Raw genomic sequence first — 20,337 nt, 5'->3', positions numbered from 1 at the left:
ATGGGTATTGCGAAGATTAGTGTATAAAATATGTGATTATTGTAACTATTATAATTATTGATATCTGACCTATGTAATAAGTATATCCATGAGATTTTGTTGTATTGGACACAAGAGGAGCTATCTATAAAATGTATTTAATAGGGAAGATAAAGGGGTAGGAAAAATAAGCATCTGCTTCTGACTACCCCTTTTCGAACATGTTATGTGACATTATTTTGTTGTTGACTCATTGTTTTTGTCCTGTTTTTATTTTTATGTTCGAAACAAAAGTTTTCATTCATTCATTCAACATGCGAGTCCCCGGGATCCATCACTTTTCAGTGGTAAAATGAACACTGTTGCAGCCTGGTCATCCTGGAAGGGGGATTACCTCTTGTGGGGCCCCTTTTTAGGGTTTCTTCATTTTTCTCATGCTGAAGTTTTTAAATTTTTCATTGCCCTCGTGTAGGATTTATATCAGAGGATGGCGTGATATTAGTCTGTAGTATGTACTAGTCATCGGTCTGTGCAGCCCTTTGAGACTCCCTGTAATTAAGGCCTATACAAATAAACATGAATTGACGTCTAAATGCACATTTAGTTTTTCATTTTGTTTATCTATAAATTTAATTAAATAAACTTACAATTAAAGCAAAGTAATAAAAGATGTTCTTTTGTCAGCACTAAATTTTGCTAATATGCATTGAAATGAAATGAAATGATCTGCATTTATATAGCGCTTTTCAAGTCAATGAAGACTTCCCAATGTGCTACAATGTGCTTCACATTTACCCATTCACACACACTCACACACTAATAGCGGCCTTGCAGCCATGTAAGGCGCTAACCTGCTTATTGGGCATTAGGTGTTCAGTGTCTTACCCAAGGACAATTCGACATGTAACATGGACGAGCCGGGATTCGTACTGGGATCCCTTGATCCCGAGATGAGCGCTCTACCTCTTGAGCTACTGCCGCAGATAAATAGTATATATAAAGAAAACGTATATATAAAATAGAATTGGGCCAACTACCGTAAATTCCGGACTATAAGTCGCTACTTTTTTCCCAAACCTTCAACTCTGCGGCTTATTCAGTGATGCGGCCAATTTATGAAATTTTTCTAACAGCCGCCAGCGGCGCTCAAGTACAAAAGGTAAGATTTAGACCGGTGGAATATATCTCTTTCCCATACTGGGGAAGACGACTTTGATGACGTCATTTATAAGGAGGGATATGAGGACGGTTTACCGTAGTTTCTACAAGCATGGTATGTTTTTTTAAACAGACCCGTTTATTGTGTTGCGAGCGTGTTGCTAGTAGCGTTTTGCTAACCTTTACAGGCACGGTTTGAGATGAAAGTTATAATATTATAATTAAAGCTTTGAAAACTCTCTCGTTGTACTGTCTTTCTTTGTAAATATGTGTAACCGATGTATAATATGTATTTGCACCTGTAAATTTTTGTAATGTATTTATTTGAGACACTTATTCTGATATGTTTTGCGAATTTAAAAAGAGGGGCGGAGCAAACGCGGGCTGACGGGAAGTGGGGTAAAGGTGAGTGAGACCTGTTGTCGCGGCGGACAATAGTGGATATATATTTTTCCCACACTTACCTTTGGAAATTTAGACTTTTTTTGGGGGGATTAGTTTCAACGGGTACTCGGACTCTGCAGGTCTGCATCAAACTTTAAGTACCGGTATCATTTTCTGTTCATATTGCCGGCTGTGGTTTTTGGACTGTGTACTTTATATTCAGTTACAATCGTGGGACTCAAAGCCGGGTTTGGACTAGTTTTGTGATTGTGTTACATGTTTTAATGTGGGCGCATGCGGCTTATATACAGGTGCGGCTTGTGTAAGTACAAATCGGTTTTCCTCTTAAAATGTGGTGGGTGCGGCTTTTAATCAGGTGCGCTCTATAGTCTGGAATTTACGGTACTTATATGGATGAATGTTACAGTTACTCATGCTGATCACTGGAAGAAAGCAAATATACTTAACAATGACGTGCTTTTTTTAAATTTCCTTCATCACACTGGACAAGTTCTCACGGCACACTGGTTGAAAAATATCGGCTCAATAAAATAAATTGGAATACCTTTTCATGTATTTCCTGAGTGGACTGCGCGTCGCAAAAGGCCACGGTGGCCAGGTCCTTGAGGATGGGCATCTCTACCGTGCAGTCGCGCCCGTCCAACAGCGCCACCAACGGACGCGGGTGCATAGGCCCATTCATGATCTGTGGCCGGATACCTGCACACACACAATTGTTGAATTATTCATAAGAGGAAAAGGAGGACGCAGAACCAGAACAGGATGTGTTTTCTTGTTTTTACTCGGATGACACACACACACACACACACGCTTGCTAAATGACATTTCTGCAACTACTCAGATGCTCGGCAAAGGGTCTTTTTATCCCATGAGGTCATGCCCTCAATCAGCCAATTGGGTAAGCTTGTGTCTGTAACCCAAAACAAAGTAAAATATAAAATATGAAAAGGAATGGTATTGAGTGTCTGTCTACGCGTGATTGCTTAGTTCCAGTGGTCTGTTGTCATGGCGATTGAAGGATTTGCATCCCCCTAATTAAATAAAATCTATTTTGATGGCACTTGAGGTATGGCTTTTTTCCCTTAGAGTTTTCTTTGTTTCCAGATACCAATAAGGCCGGTTTTCAAAAAAAGAGTGAGAAAACAATGAGCAGTTTCTTTAAAGGTTTTATTACAGAATATAATGAAGTCATAAATGAGTTAGCCGATAATTCTGTCGAAAGTCAAATCTTGGATTACGGAGGAGCAGTGTGGTTTTTGTCCAGGTCGTGGAACAGTGGACCAGCTCTACACAGAACCGTGAGAATGCCTAAGAGTTTGCCCATCAAGTCAACATGTGTTTTCTGGACTTGGAGAAGGAATTCGACCCCCTCCCTCATGGAGACTGGACAGTCTTATCAGGGCTTTGAGTTGCCAGAGTTTCGTCCACATTGTCGGCAGAAAGTCGGACTCGTTTCTAGTAAGGGTTGCACTCCACCAAGGGACCCCCTTAGTAACCATTTCGGTTCATAACTTATGGACAGAATTCCTAAGGGCAGCCATGGTGTTGAAGGGGTCTAGTTTGGGAGCATCGCATCTCTGCTATCTGCAGATGTTGTGTTTCTGTTGGCTTTCTCAAGCCAGATTTTTAGCTCTCACTGGAGCGGTTTGCACCCGAGTGTGAAGCCACTGGGATGAAAATCAGCAAGTCCAAGACCATGGTTCTCTCCCGGAAAAGGTGGCTGCTGCTCCTCTGTGTTGAGAGGAGCTAACTGTGGTGGCTTGGGCATCTGACAAGGATGCCTACCGTGAAAAGTGTTCCGGGCATGTCTCACCAGCAAGAGGACCCGAGGATGACCCAGGACAAACTGTACAGACTACATCTCTAAGCTGGCCTGGGAAGAGCTCGGGATACCGGGCAGGTGAAGTGGCTGGGTTTAAGGAGGTCTAGGCTTCCCTGTTGAGGCTGCTGCCCCTGTGACCAAACCTTGGATAATGGATAGATGGATAGAATGTAACATTATTCTACTGATGACTGCCCTGTCACCTTCAGGGAAATTTTACGCTAGCCACTCAACACTTAAAGAGGGAATCTATTTTATTTTGTCAAAACGGACCAAAGCTGGACATTACTTAATGTGATCTTTTCAGGAATGTGCTTAGACATCTCCTCATGAACTAAAATGGATGTTTCCGTTCATTCATTGTGTATTTCACTCAATAAAAGAAGGTTAGAGACATATTTATGATTACAGTAAAAGAAAGAAGTTAAAGAAAGTAAAATATCATGACTATAAACTGGCAATGACATATCTCATTATTACAACATTCTCCTTGATGAAAAGAATATTAAATTGTTCTCGGCATGGAAGAGATCAAGTGACAGTTATGGAAGAACAAGGGCATATGAACTTTTTATATCCACGTAAATGTCATCAGAACTGGATAACGAGAAACAATTTCGGTCTAAGTTCAAACCAAATAAATTATTATTACAAGTTCCATATAGTAGGGGGGAAAGACTTTCGGCCACCCAAAAAGATCCTTTATAATCCTTCAAAATGCTACATTAAAAGTAATATTATTTTTACTACATCGCATGTCCTGGCTTTCTTCCTGGTCATCCTTCATTTTAAAGATTTCTGTCATCACTTTCGCGTCTGGGTGACGTTTTTACGGCAGCCTAGTGACTCACGCAGATAAAGAAATGATTTCCTTTTATTTCCCTTTCCAAGCGACGCATCTTTACATTCTGAGCGTTAACATTGTTTGGCTCCTCTCATAAAAGTGCTACTTCACACAAGCGCCTGAGCGGGATATCATGATGAGAAGTACATGAAAAGAAAGGATCGTAAAAGGAATAATGAATGACAAACGACCTTGAGAAGAGATCTCTGTTTGCATTATGATTCACTGGAGCTACCAAACGCAAACTCCCGCACACACATTGCAAGTCACAAGAGGATGCGACTGAAAGTAAAGAATCTTGAGGAGTTAAATGTTGATTATTGCTAGTTGAAAGCTCTCTCTCCGGCGTAATAAGGCGGAACGAGGCGCTGCAGTAAACACGGCTAGAAATCTGGAGATAATTAACTCCTTAACGACACTGTTAATGGACATCGTAACAGCTCGGATATCAGAATAATCCGGCTAAGTAGCTTGTTGGCTATGCATAGCCACTGAAAAGAATTGCAAATTCGAACAACATTGGAATGCGCCAAGCACTTGATGAAAAATAGGGTGAAACCAAAAAAGCACATGGAATGACATTAATGTTATTGCAAATTCCAGACCTCCATTTGAAAACAATTCCACTAATAAACAGACTACAACCCTTCAAATTGTTGCAGAATTCCAGCGATTATGAAGGTAAGGCATTTCACGGTTCAATGATCCCTTAACCACCTAGGTCGTAGGGGCACCACTTACTCTGTGGTGTGTCTTGGGCAAGTATATCCTGACAGCGCCCATCCCTCTCAAGGCCATTTTTGGGGGGTTACGGGTTTGCTCCCCACAGGAAACAGCTGGTACTGGTTTCCATTGATACCAGTAGCAGGATTAGCCTACTGATCTTACTCAGATACAGCACCTTAGTTATCAGGCAACCGTTGTTGTCGGTTAAAACTGCCCTCCTGCTCTTCAGAAATGAACCAGGCTTTGCAGCGCACTCTGTCACGAAAGCCTTCTCTCACGCATATTAAAATACTGACACCAAATTCTGACTCACTGGGGAAAACTGTATTTTTTGGGAGATGATCACAATGGTAAACAAAGAAAACATACCTAAATTTTGGTTAGGCCTGTTTTGTTCATGTGTCTGTTTTTTTATGTTTATTTACTATTTGAATGTGTTTTTAGTCCTGACTCTTATTTTGATTCCTTTGCTAAAGAACAGGTTGGAACTTGATCAAAGGTATGACCAAATTTTCTATCGATTTCATATATTTTGTAATCAACACAAATGTGGTCACATCATAGTTGAAATATTTCCACAATTATCAGGTTGCTAATATAAAGCAATAATGTAAAGGCGCCATTTTCAGCCAACTAAAAAAATGATCAGTTTTTGTCAGTTTGAGTTTTTTCTCACTAGCGAGGTAACTATTTCATGAACACACATTATGAGAACACAAACTTTGGTGTACTTGATAAATTACTGTAAAAAATGTGGACCAACAAATTGTTTTATGTGGCCCTTGAAAAGCCCAGCATTGACACCCTGCGGTCTCGTAAATCAAACGACTATCATGAATTAAAAGTTTCATTTCCATTTAATACTAGCAAGAAGTCCCCTACATAGATATGTCAGAATAAAAGCCAGAATGAATGACTGATTCTACTTTCATATACAAATCGCCAATAATGATTAAAAATGATGCCCTGAGTAGTGCGGCGGAATAGTTGATATATTGTTGGAAAGCCTGGATCATTTTTTTAGATTATGCCAAAAGCTCATTTGTGAATCGGGTCATCTATACTCCTTTTGTTGGACCAGTTACGACTGATTCTAGACCAGGCATGGATAAACTAAGGGCCGGGGGCTACAAACGGCCTGTCACCCTTTTTAATCCGGCCCGTTAAAAGAAAATAGTAAAAGTTAATAGCACTAACAACATAAGTGCATACATCACTTTTTGCGGCTGAATTAACATTTCTTCTTAAATAAGCTTCACATAGTATGCTGCGATTTCTGCATAAGTTCAACCAAACATATTGCAGATAACGAAAAAAAAAACAACGCATTTCTGCTTAACTCATGAACTTGACTTAGACAATTTCTCTTGCGGTAGGCTTTATTCGTTTTTTTAAGTACTATAAATGACTTAGACCATAATGTTTTCAGTGTGACAATATGGTAACACTCCTGCAACATGGGTTCAATTCCCATTGCATTCAATGTTTTGTGATTGTGGTCTATGACACATTTCGACTGATCAATTATTGCACAAATAGAGTAATATACTAAAACCTCATGTCTAATGCGAACCCAGTCCTTTTTCTGTGAAAAAAAAAAATTTTTGTTTTGTTGTTTTGAGGCACCTTGGTCCCAGCATCATAAAAAAACATATAATTGCTATTTCTGTAATCATGAGATAGATATTTATTCACTTTAACACCAAAACCTTACGCACTATTCCTATATTTTTTTTTTTAGATTTTAAATGCGTAATATCATATTTACCGCTTTAAAGAGGTACAAAATATATTAATTTGCTTAATTCTGACATGTTTCTAGACAAATTTGATGTAATTATTCTATTTATAAATAAAAAGAAACCAAAATATTACATATATGTGTAGATGTCGGTAAGTAAATGGATGCATAGTTGCATGACGAAAAATGGATAGGGGGGTTTTCCTCATGTATTGCCAGGGTATGCAGATTGGTTAGATATGGAGTAATCAGTCATCTTTTCCTGCTAGTCTGGCCCCTCTGCCAAACATGCGATAAAGAAGTATGGTTAAGGTTAATGGGCTTTGCAGTGAAACTGTATTCATTAGCTCCTGTGATGTTATTTTTCTTTTTTAATAATCCTTATGTGGAACCTGGTAAAAGTATCAAACACATAATGCTAGGGTTTTTACTCTTCTCATCTCTGTTTTAGTATGTAGTTATACACTGAACTCCTAAGCGTCGATTGAAATGCCTGCTATCAAGTTCCTGGATTTTCTAATTACAAAGTAACCGCCAGAAGGACTTTAAATGCATTCAAAAACATAAAAATTGGTCTCAGTGGAAGCATGAATGCTTTTAAAAGGTGTCTGTAGAAAAAGGAAACATATCAGAGAAAACTGCGACATCACCTTTTTCATGGTCAAATTCAAGCACTTTATAAGAACTTTCAAAGCTAATATAATATACATAATTATATTGCTAATAATATAAATTTGTAGTCATCATCAATCATGTATCATGATTACAGTATTATTGATCAAACTAATAGTAACAATGTAAACAATATATTAAAGGTACGTCCAAGCCAAGGAAGTCAATTATCTTAAAGTTTAACTATGTGAACTATCTATCCATCCATTTTCTGTGCTGCTTATCCTCAGTAGGGTCGAAGGAGTGCTGGAGCCCATCCCAGCTATTTTGTGGCAGTGGGCAGGGGGCTAAACTGGTTTCCAATCAGTCGCTGAGCATACAGAGACAGACAACTCACATGGTCATACACACCTAGAGACAATTTTGACCGGCCAATAAACCTCAAATGCATGTTTTTGGAATATGGAAGAAAACCGGAGAGACCGGGGGAAACCCATGCAGGCATGGGGAGAACATGCAAACTCCACGCAAACTCCACATGGGGGGGGCTGTGTAAGCTGGAATTGAACCCTGGACCTCTGCACTGTCGTGCTGCGGGCTACCTACCAAGCCGCCATGCTTCCCCTGTGTGAACTAAGCTTCTGTAAATATAAATTGGTCATCTGAGCCTACTTTTTTGTCTATTTACCATGCTGGCATGTACATAATTTATTAGAATGTGTTGTCTATTGAGTCGGACTATAGAAAAACGTGGTAACAATTTCAAGCACTTACAAGCACTTCAGCAGTAGTACCAGCACTATTCAAACCTTAAAAACTTAACATTGAAATTCAACCATTTTCAAGGATTTCAAGCATCCGAACAAACCCTGCCATCCCTTCTATTCACTTTGGTACTTCTTGTTTGTTTATTAAAGCCGTATCTGCCGCACCCTATGCCCAAACCGCGAAATGGAGCAAAACAAAACCAGAACCCAACATGCTCCGCCTCAATCAGGCCTTTGTGGAGGGGAAAAAAACTGCCATTTTCCTTAAAAGTAAACATGGAACACACATGTAACAACTTGACTGAAGATGGTTTACATTAGGCAGTGGGACATTCAAGGCTGGTAATCTTTTGGATGGAATTACAAAGAGTTTGTGCCAAACCCCTATTAATGTACTAAAAGTGTTTTATCATTTCTCAACAGGCAGACAGCGTTGTCTACAAGTAAGGCGCAAAGCCTCGAGTCGAAAGCAGTTCAATGTAAATAACGCTTTATCTGACAGCAGGTCGCCCTCTTCACTGGAGGTCTGCGGGGATTTAATGTGCTGCTGCAGGCTCCAAGCCTTGATAGCGTCCTCTGGCCAACACTAATCACCAACTGAATGATTCTCCAGGAGCTATGAAAACTCTTTGCCAGAGCTGGCAACTGAGACCTCGAAACCGCAAATGGATTGCAGATGTTCTAATCTAAAATGAAGAAAAATTCTAATAAGACACTGAGAGGAGGGGGTTGCAAATAAAAAAAGAATAACAGATCAGTCCTCAGCAGTGGTGAGTCGTCAGGGCTTGCAAGGCCTTCCCTGCTGGGCTAAAAAATATCTGAATTTTGTGATGTTAATTATATTTTGTCCATGAATACATATTAAATAACTCCAAATCATCTTTTAGCTACCTTTAAGTACTTTTCCCATGGTTTTGTTGTTTCCGGATATGTGCATTCATATTTAAGCAGAACAATCACATTTCGCAAATTACTTGTGGCTAGGGTCTGAAATCTACACGAGGCCTTCACCATAAGCTCTGCAGGCCCTGATGCACAAAATAAGTGATGATAAAGCTGTTGGTGAACATTCCAAGTTTGCGAGCCAGTGACTGCTAGCCGGCCTTGGTAAATGACACCTGTTTCACAAACTAGGATTGGCCAGGGGGCCCTAACGGAAAATGTCAACAAAAAAAATCCTTGTGTCCACTATTACTGTCTAACTTAAGCTAAAACACAAAGGGACATGTTTTACTTTCAGGATTAGCTTCGATGGCAGAATAACTTCTTGATGGAACTGAAATGCATGGAGAATCTGTAAGACAGAGTACTCCACTTAAAATCTTGTTGAAGGAAAGAAGGATGGAATTTGTGCACACAAGAAATGATTTTTGGTAAGTAAAATGTGGCTATATTCCTAAATAATATTGCAGTTTTAACATTGATGCTTTTTTTATATAAGTTTAAGCTATAGCTTTAATAAATGTTTTCTAGCCATAAAATAGTTATTGGGGGTTGAATTGATTCAGAAGTAGCATTACTAAAGGTCTAGGGGTAAAATGCATGGCCCGCCACTTGTATAAAAAATTGCATATATCTGTCCTATTTGTACTCACATCCGATGGTTTTGAATTGATTATTGCTCCCTTACAATTGCCACAATATTTTTCAAGGTTTGCTATTTCCAATGTAGTTTGTAGATCTAGCTCCAGTACTGTCAAATGTGCGTTGTGGTGTCAAGTAGAAAGTTGGTGTCTCGGCTCAAAATTGATCTTTACACGGAAAAAGCAAATGTTTTTCATGACTGACAATAGTTTAGTAACTTAGAAGTGTGTTTTTTTTCTGCAACTTCTTGTGAATCTCAAACTATTCCATGGTGTCTTTTGTATTTGCAAATCCAGTTGGTAGCACTTATGTGAGCTCTCTCGCTTCTTCCAAGAGAGACCACTTGTTTACACGTTCTTGTTTGACTATCGTTCTCTTGTAGTTCAGTAATCCAGCACAGCAGATGTGTTAGTGTCCTGATTTATTGCAACCCTAAAGCTCGACGCCACCACGAAGACACATTAAAACTAAGATCCGTTCAATCGTATAAGTGAAATTAAAGACTCAAATGAGGGCTTATTGTTAAACTCCATTTTATAATGCAGTTGCATTTGTTATGAATCATGTTTTGTTAGCTGGGAAAAAAAGTCAAAATTGTCTCACAGTAGAATAAAATTTTTTTATTACAGGGTTCTGACAGCTTTTTCATGGCCAAATTAAAGAAAATTTTAGGGACCTAACAAAGCCAATTTTCCAATTTCTCCAGTGCCATAAACAATATATGTATATTTTGCAGTGCCACAAATATATCTGATTTAGATCAAGACTTCTGATTTTTTGATTTTTGAGACAAATCTCTCCCCATATATGTGTTGGGTAAAAATGACAGTAATATTTATCTTACATTTTGACTTGCAGGAAATTCTCCCAATACAATTTACAACTGGGAAAAGCTAGACTACCTTAACTTACTGTCTTGATTGTTTCTTTTTTTGGGGGGGGGCGGCAGTGGCTCAGGAGGTATAGCGCTCGTCTTGGGATGAAGAGATCGCAGTTCGAATCCTCCGTGTTACATGTCGAAGTGTCCTTGGGTAAGACACTGAACCTCTAATACCCACAATAAGCAGGTTGGCGCCTTACATGGCTGCACGGCCGCTATTGGGAAATGTGAAGCACAATGTAAAGCGCTTTGGGAAGTCTTGACTTGAAAAGCTCTATATAAATGCAGATCACTTCATTTCAGATCATAAATGAAATCATATGAAACGGTATCTTTACAATTTCAAATATTTTAATATACGTATCAAACGTCTGTAATCACAGAGAAATATCTCCAAAGAGCACAATTACAGTAAGCATAAGCAAGTTTATTCAGATACACGAAAATTATATTAAAATAACTGTATCGGAGCCTTAAAATATTAAATTGAACTGTACTTTATTCTTGTTTCCAATCAAAACACCCTTGTATCCTTTTGTAACTCACACAACAAAAAAACATGGTATATGACACTTTTCGGTGAAATATACACCCCTGGCTTTTCAGAGAAACAACCTTTCCAAATTTTTCCTTAACCTCCAACTATAAATTGCACTGTTGGATTAATGTACTTGGTGAGACATGTGGCATTTATTTTTCCAAGAACGAACACCCCTCCTTCAACAGAGTGTAAATCAATCAATTGAATTTATGATGGGGAAGTAAACATTGCTGTTGGTAGTCCATTAAGATCACCAGTCTTCAACATTTCATCAAGAAATAATGCTTGCATTGATCTCCAATGCAATAACTCTCTTAGATTTACTGCAATTCTTGGAGAGTTACAAGTTGTGACCAACACTACCGCACAGTTACACACACTACAGATTGCACCTGAGTAAAAGCCGCATGCGCAACTTAAGAACTAACCTTAATTTGGCCTTAGTACGCACCAGTCATAAAAATGAACATATTTACGTACATTCTCACATTTAAAAAAAATGTGTCACTAATTAGATGAAGTGGCATTTGGCTAGTTAATAGTTACTTGAGCCGTTTACCTGGGCTTCATTGAATTTCTTAACTTTGACATTCAGAGCACATGGAAGAAATGGCAATGCTTTGTTTTAATTCAACAATATAATTCTCTGGTCCGCACCAGTTTTAAGCCATCTGCTAGCTGGCCCTGAGGGGCACCGCAGCAGGGGAGATCTGCGGGACTTGGGTCAGAAGTCGCGGCCGACACCCTGAGGACCAAAAAGAACAAACCACACCGTGTTTAAAGCAGCGGTGTTTAAATTTTAGGAAAAAGTAGTTTGGAATTTGCAGTAACAGACAATGCAGTTTAAAAACTCTGTTAATGGACCTCTAAGACAGCTCACCTACAGAGGAGTGACTCACTTCAGGGACTCGCTCATATCCCGCTGTAATTTCTACTTAACGGCAAAGTCGCTTCCACTTCGCTCAAGCTTCCCCTCTCGGATTGGTGTGGAGAAGGTGGGTAAACGCTTCCTTCTGCAGCCAGCGTGGCGCAACGCACGCCATGCACGCCCCCACGTCGGGCCCCTCCATTAGCGGAACAATAAAAGTACAAAAACAAAAGGAAGTGAGGAAGATTTTCCATGGTGCGATGATGTCAAGGCAGCAGCGGCGGTCGCCGGGTTCACACCGCGCATTCACAGGGAAACTTTTCAGAGCTTGACCTGGAGCCAGGAGCGGCTCAATGGGCTCAAGACCAACAGCTGGTTCAGGTTACCTAGCAACTCCCAAGCTGGGGGCCTCGGCTACGGAGAATAAGAGCGTAAGGAGAGAGAGGGGGGTGTTAGGAGTGGGGCGGAAGGCTATTTGTTGGAACACAGTTGGGGTTCATTGTAGCAAGTGCAGTGGTATTAAAGTATTCCCAAACATGGAGGGAAAGGAATGTAAAGAGCAAGAGATTACAGTACATGCACTAGCAACCAGGAAGTTCTACTTTTCAGGTCAACTACGGGTCAAAGAAACTGAAATTTTATTGCAGGGGCCACATATTGGAGGGACACAGCTGTAACATTTTTGAACTAGGCAATCAAAATTGTAAAAGCTTCAGGAAGCAATTATTATGTTATGTTGGTTATGATGATAGCAAAATTATTGTATTGATAGACCACACGCCGTTGAAATCTGATTCCCAAGCCATTTTCAGTAATGAAGGCCTAATGAAAAGCTGTTCATAATGGTGCATGTTCTTTGTTTGAACATGTAACGTTGTTTTCATTCGTTATCACCGATGAGCAAAACAAACATGGTGATAATTTTTTAGTTCGGGATGAAAGTATGTACAGTATTTCTGTTTGTTTCTTTGCTTGTCTGTCTGTTTACCCAAGAACAGGGGAAAGAAGGCCTGATATACCACCAACTTTCACAGGCAGTCAGGTAGATAACACTATGTGTGGAAAAAAAAAAGACTGATCACATTTGTTTTTCCTGACCCGGCAGTTTTTACTCTCAGGAAGAAATTCCACCTTTCCAGGCCAGAACATCACTGAATAGCAACACATTTTCAAGCAGTCACGTAGGTTATCAGGCCTGAAAACTCCCCCCAAAAAGTGGACCTGGCATTTTTGGTTTTGCTGACTAAGCAGCTTTCCCAGAAAGACATTCTATTCTCCAAGACCGGAACCAGTTTGGCCAGGAAAATGGTTTCGCGTCTCAACGTGGGTGATGCTCTAATGCTGCACAGCCATTGTTGTTCCTTCATAGATACATTTGACCTTTTTTAGGGGAGCAGGGATTGTCACAAAATGAATGTCCGATACAGATAACCCAAAACTATTTTACCCTTGGTTTATTTCCACAAAATATAGTAAGTAACTGCCTATTCCTAACATAATATAAATGCAAAAGTTTTTGCTCTGGTTATCCTCCGTGAGAAATGTTAAAATTATCAACAAAAAAAACAGTACAATGTAGCTTTTATTTGTCAGCAATATTTCCTCTTGTGTATTCTTGCACTGCAGTTCACCAAACTTGCCTTATGTCATCACTCTTATTTTTTTGTACACATCAGGGAGAACAACAACCGTTAGCACTTTCCAACAATCAAAATTACTGAGCGACAATGAAGACATAGTGGCAATTAGCATGTTGTGTGCAAATTTACAGGTGGACTCTATTGCAGGGATTTACAAACACACCCAAATCCACAAACAACCGACAACCCTGGCTGACCAGAATTTCCACTGGCGACAATACAAAACATTCACTCTTGTGCATCCATACCAGCTACAATAGGAGGCCTGTGTTCCTGGCACGGTCCACTTTCTGGAGTGGCTTTTACGATCCCTTGGCAAGGGGCAAAAATGAGGAGGGGTGCAGGGGGTGGTGAAATCTTTTTGTTGGCAGACTGAGCTAACCTGCACCCCCCACTCAACCTCGCTTTGCCCCAGCTGGACCCTATCAGTGCCCCGGCTACACCAGCAACCTCTCTTCTTCTTTTCTACTATGCCCAAATTGCAGACACACAAAGACCTTGTTTGTCCTACCGCTGCCTCATCATGCTTTCTACCAAACTTAACACAATACTCACATTGGTGGGTGCACGGTAGGGAATGTGATATCAGTAAAAAAAAAAAAACACAGAAAACGGACACAAACACTATCGCTTGTGGGACCATGAGATACAAAACCATCTGTCACTGCAGATGATATACATGCACACACACACACACACACACACACACACACACACACACACACATGCAATTGAGTTAGGAACACACAAAAGACTTGCGCATCAACCCTGGAAACAAATCAAAAACTAACCACATCAACCATCTTAAGCATTTGTAATTGTGTGACAAGAGACAAGAGTAGTATGTTACCATATTTGTGCAATGATTGAGCAGTCGAAAATATCGCCTTCTACAATCACAAAACATTAAGTGGAACCACATCTCTCAAACCAAAGGTTTATTTTTATTAACAATATCCAAGTCACTTGCGAAGAGGTTTTATATTAAACGTGGTAATTCTAAATGTCTTACAAGCAGAGGAGAGGCGCCTCTTTTTTCTTCCCTCGCCCACACTGAAATGTAAGTTTGGCATGGCTGTTTTGCGCGGTTACCAATAGAGTTTCAATTCAGTCTTTGTCAATTTTCTTATTGATAAAGTGGTACCCGTAAGATGGCAACTTGGGGGAATGTACAGAAATCGATCTGTCAACCAAAGTTCATTGGACCAGAGACGATTGTTAGATACTGGAGAAAACAAACAATCGTTCTAAAAGGAGTGAATATAACAAACAAAGCATGACCAGAGAGACAACTCTTTGGTATATCTGACAGACCCAATTTTGACTGTTGTCTCAAAAATATCCTTTATATGCACGCTCATTTAGTAATCTATCTAGACTGTTGACAAACTTTATGAGGAAAACCCGCAGAACAAACTGTAAAGACCGGAAAACAACAGCCAAGCACCCAAAGCATTCTGAAAGGGGATAGCAGCGGGAAAAGTCGGATCTCTGCAAACATAGTGCACTCCCTTAATACATCCACATCTTTCTTGTTTGTAGTATTTTGTGATAGTTTTTCTAACTCTGCTCGCACCTTGAGTTGAAACCATTACTTCCATAAATAATGATGGTAAAGATGAGCCTCATTGATATTAGGTAACTGCAGGAGAGAGACAACTTTTAAGTGGTCAATTTCTTGATTTAGGACACAGGCTATGGCATTATTATTGTTATCATATAGATTTCATTAAATCATCAAACGTCACAGAGTGAAATGAAATAAGAAGAAAATTTAGCTTTTGTCAAGAGAGGGGGTTTGGTTAGACTCTGTCTTAATGTAAATGTTGTGGCTCTCTAAAACAAAACAAAAATTGTATTGCTTCAATGGCGCTTTGAGTCAAATAGGTTCCCGGCCCCTGGTTCAATAAATGATTTTAATCATGGCGGTACACTTACAATGCTTAGTATGAGCCGAGAGACCAACTTCTGCAACGTATGTATAGGAGTGCATGTTATACACAAGTGAGCATTATAAATATAAATGGTAAAAATATGTATTTTTTAAAAAATCATCAAAAAATAATTGAGTCGCTCATTGCTGCAGTTGTGGCAAAACAGAACGAGCACTGGGCTGACGTTACGCACACTGTTCCGCCAGGCTGACGCTGGAAAGCGCAAAGGCGCTCCCCCACAGACACATGCAATTTGTCTCTAGCCTACACATGATGACACATGACAACCTTTACAATCACCATCACTCCCTCACTCCTCCCTTTCCATGTTGCAGCGGCGTGGCGCTCTCAAACAAACACACAAGCATGATGACACACTTCATTGCAAAGACATTAAGGAGGCTCATTAGACAGCGACGCCTCCTCCATTGGCTCAATTCAATACGTATTTTTATCCACGCACACTCGAGAGGCGTGCTCCTTGCCTGGGAAATGCTGTCGCCACATTCTTCCAATCAGGAGCTGCGCATAGTCCACAAAACGTGGAAAAAAATGAAGAAGTGGACGTTTTGGAGGATTTTTTCACACCCTTCTCCTATTCCGGGCTCTTAAAGCTTGTTTCCAAATGTGTCCTCCTCCTTGGTCACCTCACCCCCTGGAGCTCCATGTCTTTTATTTCCTCGAGGACGATGGGATGGAATTTTGGTGGTTGAAAAAAAAAAAGAAAAGAAAGCACTGCTTTTATTCTCCACAGTAAGGTAACCGAAAAAAATGCATTTTTATCTGTCTCCAGCCAACAGCGGCGAGCGCTTCTCTGCGTCCGCCTCCTCTTCTTCTTTTTCTTTTTCCTCCTCCTCTTCTCCTCCAGATCACTTGCACCTCCCTCTACTCACAACCCACCCACCAGCCTCTTGGAGGCAGCAGGTTTTGGTGTTTTCACTCAGACGTCAAGCAGCCTTTTGTTGCCAGCCACACAGAGAGAGGGGAGGGAGGGAAAGGGGACCGGTGGGGGAGGAGATGGAATGGAAAAGCCCAAAAAAGCGAGGGAGCAAGGGGAGGAAAAAAAAATACTTGAGGAAGACCAGTCACCGCAAGTGTCGCCTCCCCCTTGTTCTCTTTTGCTCATTTTTTTTTAAAGCGCTACCTTTTTTATTGGTGGTGATGTGGCCTTCAGGGTCCTTTGAGAGTGCAAAACACTTTTGTGTACACACACTCAAGCTGTTGGCCGTGAAATCTCTCTCATTTTTCTCTGAAAGTGATTCAACCAGAAATTCAAGCGACATTGATCTATCGAGGGTTGTTGGAATGTATGTTTTTTAACACTTCACAGCAGGGGAGGGCAAACATTTTGGGTTGTGGGCTGCTATGGTTTGAAAAAAATTGCACAAGGGCGGGGGGTAGTGAATGTATGTATGTATGTATGTATCTCTTGACCACTAGGGCCATGGAGGCACCATTTCCTGGGATGTGTTTTGGGCAAGTACAGCTTAGTGAAGCCCATCATACATGAGAAATAAAGGTAACAATACATTCCATTTTTATCGTGTTTGCATTTACCTGCACAAGTTGGGTTTAATTGTCTATTTTTATATAAAGAGACCATTTCATCCAATTTTGGTTTTGAAACACTCAAAATATACAAATAAATATATTACTTTATAAAAAATACTTTAGTTGGGTGTATTAGCAAATTTGCAGGTTTGGACAATTTTGTACTTGCTGAAGGCATCTTCTGGCTCAAGCCATCATTGCAGCTTCTGTCAAGCTCCTTTTGTGCCATTTACATGTTCATGCACGTGCATTTATTAGATATTTCCGATAAACTCTTCTTTTTCTCATCTCGTTTGGGTTGGCGTTAGGACTGTATTCGAAAAAAAAACTTTTCTTACTTTCACTGTTTTCTTGCTAAACTAACATAAACATCGGGATTGAGCATGATAACATTCTCCACCAGTCTTCCTCTGCCTATTCCTGCTTCCCAATGTGGTGCGCGTCTAAAACAGCGTTGCTAAAAGCAAGATAAAAGCCAATAGATAAATATGGTATTTACAATTGTTTATATGTCACTCATATCTCTGTTTCACTTTAAATAACTGACCAAGTAAAAAATCTTTACAGATTCACGGATCTTAACCTACAGTATCTAACTAGTTCACACAAAATGGGGCCTATTAGCTTACCACTAAACCTAGCATTTAAGAGCTTGTTGTTAATCACTTTTTCATATAAATGATTACTGTATTTTCCGCACTATAAGGCGCACCTAAAAGCCTTTATTTTTTTCAAAAGCTGACCATGCAGATTATAATAAAGTGCGCCTTATTTATGGATCAACATTAATTTGCAAAGTCTTGCAACTAACTTGCAGCCGCCAACTAGATTTTCCCACGAAGGCCAAGTAGTCCGCGGTATATGCTGGGATTTATTTACTGGCGTTTCATTGGCTAAACAATGTGTCAATCATCATTTGAATCGATCACTATTGGCTAAAGTTATTCAGAGGTCAAGAGGCGGATCCTTTTTATCATTTACAGGCTGGCATTGGCTTAAACGGCAAAACAAAGCCTGCAATTGGCCGAAAAAGATGAATGTGTATAGCACGTGGCTGACAGCATGCAGAAAGCATTTTTTACTATACTGTATTTGTAAATATTTTATTCTCCTGGATTTACTACACTCACGGATATAAGAGGACCACGGCTGCACATTATTATGAACACAACGACTTCGATGAGCTACTCCGGCTATATATCTTGTTTCAGACTAAACTCGATGTTTCTGTGATAAGCGGTGCAGATAATGGATGGAATGGAGTGTCTATTCTTAAATTGAACTCAATTCCAAGTGTTTATTGTCATATGCACAGTAAAGTTGCGAGCGAAAAATGAAAATAGAAATTAAGGAATGGTTGGCATTTCTTGAATCCCAAGACTTTAACCTTCCAAATGATGGAACGATGCATTTGAGTGACATAGTACAGACACCTCATCCGCACGTGTTCTCGACTTTGCAAGCTTTGGGAATATTAAGGGGGTAATAAGTTGGACTGAACTATCTGACTGTTTTGTCTACATTCCCATTGTAGCGCCTTATAATCCGATGCGTCTTATGTATGTCAAAAATAGGACCAAAAAATATTTTTTCGGGGTGCGCCCTATAACCCGGTGCGCCTTATAGTGCGGAAAATACGGTATTCATTTTCAATGATTTGTATTCCCTTCCTTATTCTCTTTGATGGGACATTTTTTATTGATCATCTAAAACTTGAACACAAACTTTTGGATTGGTCACCTTTCTTTACAAATTATTAAATGGCTAAACGACAATAGATTCAAAGGATAAGGTGAGAGGAAAAAGGAAAATAAAATATGCACCTACAGTTAGAGAGTAAAGAAATGAAGAATGGGAGGAAACGCCTTTAAATCTGTCCGTTCGAAATACTTTTTAAATAGGGATTACTGAGTGACAGATTAACGTAGTTACTACCAGTACGACACTGCAGTGATTGACAGCGTAATTGGATTTATCTAATGAAGGCTAATAGTTTAGACCTCGAGATTACAAGTCTATTCATAAATGAACTGGCAATTTAAAACAACCTCACAGCAGGGCGATCTTGTCTACTTAAAAAAACTGTTTGTGTAATTTTTCAGGCATCAGATTAATCCTATCAATTTATTGTTATTAGTGTTTTACAATTGCCCATTTCTTGTATTATTTATGTTGTGTTGTATCAGTTTCAGTTTTGAGGAGAGTCCGGGTTTGCTACAGTATATTTGCATTAATTCCTGTCGAAAATCAAATATAGGGCTGCAAATAATGATTTTAAAATTGAAATCATCAACGAATGTGATCTAAGAATAACACTATTTTAATGTCCTCCTCTATTAAAATAAGTTAAAGTTTTGGCCAAATTGAAAAATAGTGCACAATCGCAGTTCGAATCCCGGCTCCTCCGTGTTACATGTCTAAGTGTCCTTGGGTAAGACACTGAACCCCTAATAGCCCCAATAAGCAGGTTGCCTCCTTGCATGGCTGCACGGCCGCTATTAGTGTCTGAGTGTGTGTGTGAATGGGTAAATGTGAAGCACATTGTAAAGCGCTTTGGGAAATCTTCATTGACTTAAAAAGCGCTATATAAATATAATTTAATTTCATTTTCATTTCAATGATATATAACAACAAAAAAATCCATGTATTTGTCAAATAGCTTGACATTAAAAAAATAGATATAAATGTATGCAAATATGTAGGATACTTTTAATATAAAGAGCAAAAAAAGACAAAATATCAAAGGTGAATGCAAGAAGAACTTTGTTGGATGCTATCTTATTGTACACGATTTTATAGATTTGTTGTTGATTGTTGCAGCCCTAATCAAAAATCAGGCCTTTGTGAAAAAAAACATCCTTTGGCAGAATGACAAGTGCGACTTCATAAAAGCGAAACATGATTTAAAGGTGTTAAACGGCAGCATTTGGGTTTGAAAAATGCAAAATCTGAACCACATTTGCAAGAAAAACAAAACCTCATTCACGAGAAGAGAACAAGGGACAGAGAGGGAGGGAGAGAGGTCAACTGTATAATCCACCATCCGAAAAACATCATCCTTTCCCCAAACAAAGAAGTAAAGTATAACCGCCATTCTGTACGAGGCTGAGAAAAAACATGAGCTGCGCTGAAAGAAGGAATGAAAGCTAGATTGCACAGCTGCAAGAGGACGACAGATGTTCAAGCTAGGGGGTTGGTTGGGAGGGGTCCGTGTCAGCACATAAATTCTTATTCTCTTATTCATTCCTGGTCAGTGTGACACGAATCACTGACATTTGTCGTTTT

The 20,337-nt window shown here is 39.6% G+C and overlaps 1 protein-coding gene across 6 annotated transcripts in view; it reads right to left on the bottom strand.

Moving 5' to 3' along the window:
- ctbp2a (C-terminal binding protein 2a) overlaps positions 1–20,337 on the bottom strand; it is a 97,684-nt gene that overhangs the window by 21,466 nt on the left and 55,881 nt on the right. For 5 of the 6 annotated variants that reach the window (XM_088352065.1, XM_088352066.1, XM_088352069.1 and 2 more), the window contains one exon: positions 2,087–2,241. In XM_088352065.1, the coding sequence (XP_088208191.1) occupies positions 2,087–2,241 (155 nt within the window). Of the gene's footprint in view, positions 1–2,086; positions 2,242–15,986; positions 16,460–20,337 lie in introns of those variants that run through there. The other variant, XM_088352068.1, reaches the window with a different exon arrangement.

Source organism: Urocampus carinirostris, chromosome 13 (genome assembly GCF_059441175.1).
Source record: "Urocampus carinirostris isolate Australia breed hairy pipefish chromosome 13, RoL_Ucar_1.0, whole genome shotgun sequence".
Lineage (NCBI taxonomy): Eukaryota > Metazoa > Chordata > Actinopteri > Syngnathiformes > Syngnathidae > Urocampus > Urocampus carinirostris.
This window is presented reverse-complemented; position numbering and strand designations above follow the sequence as displayed.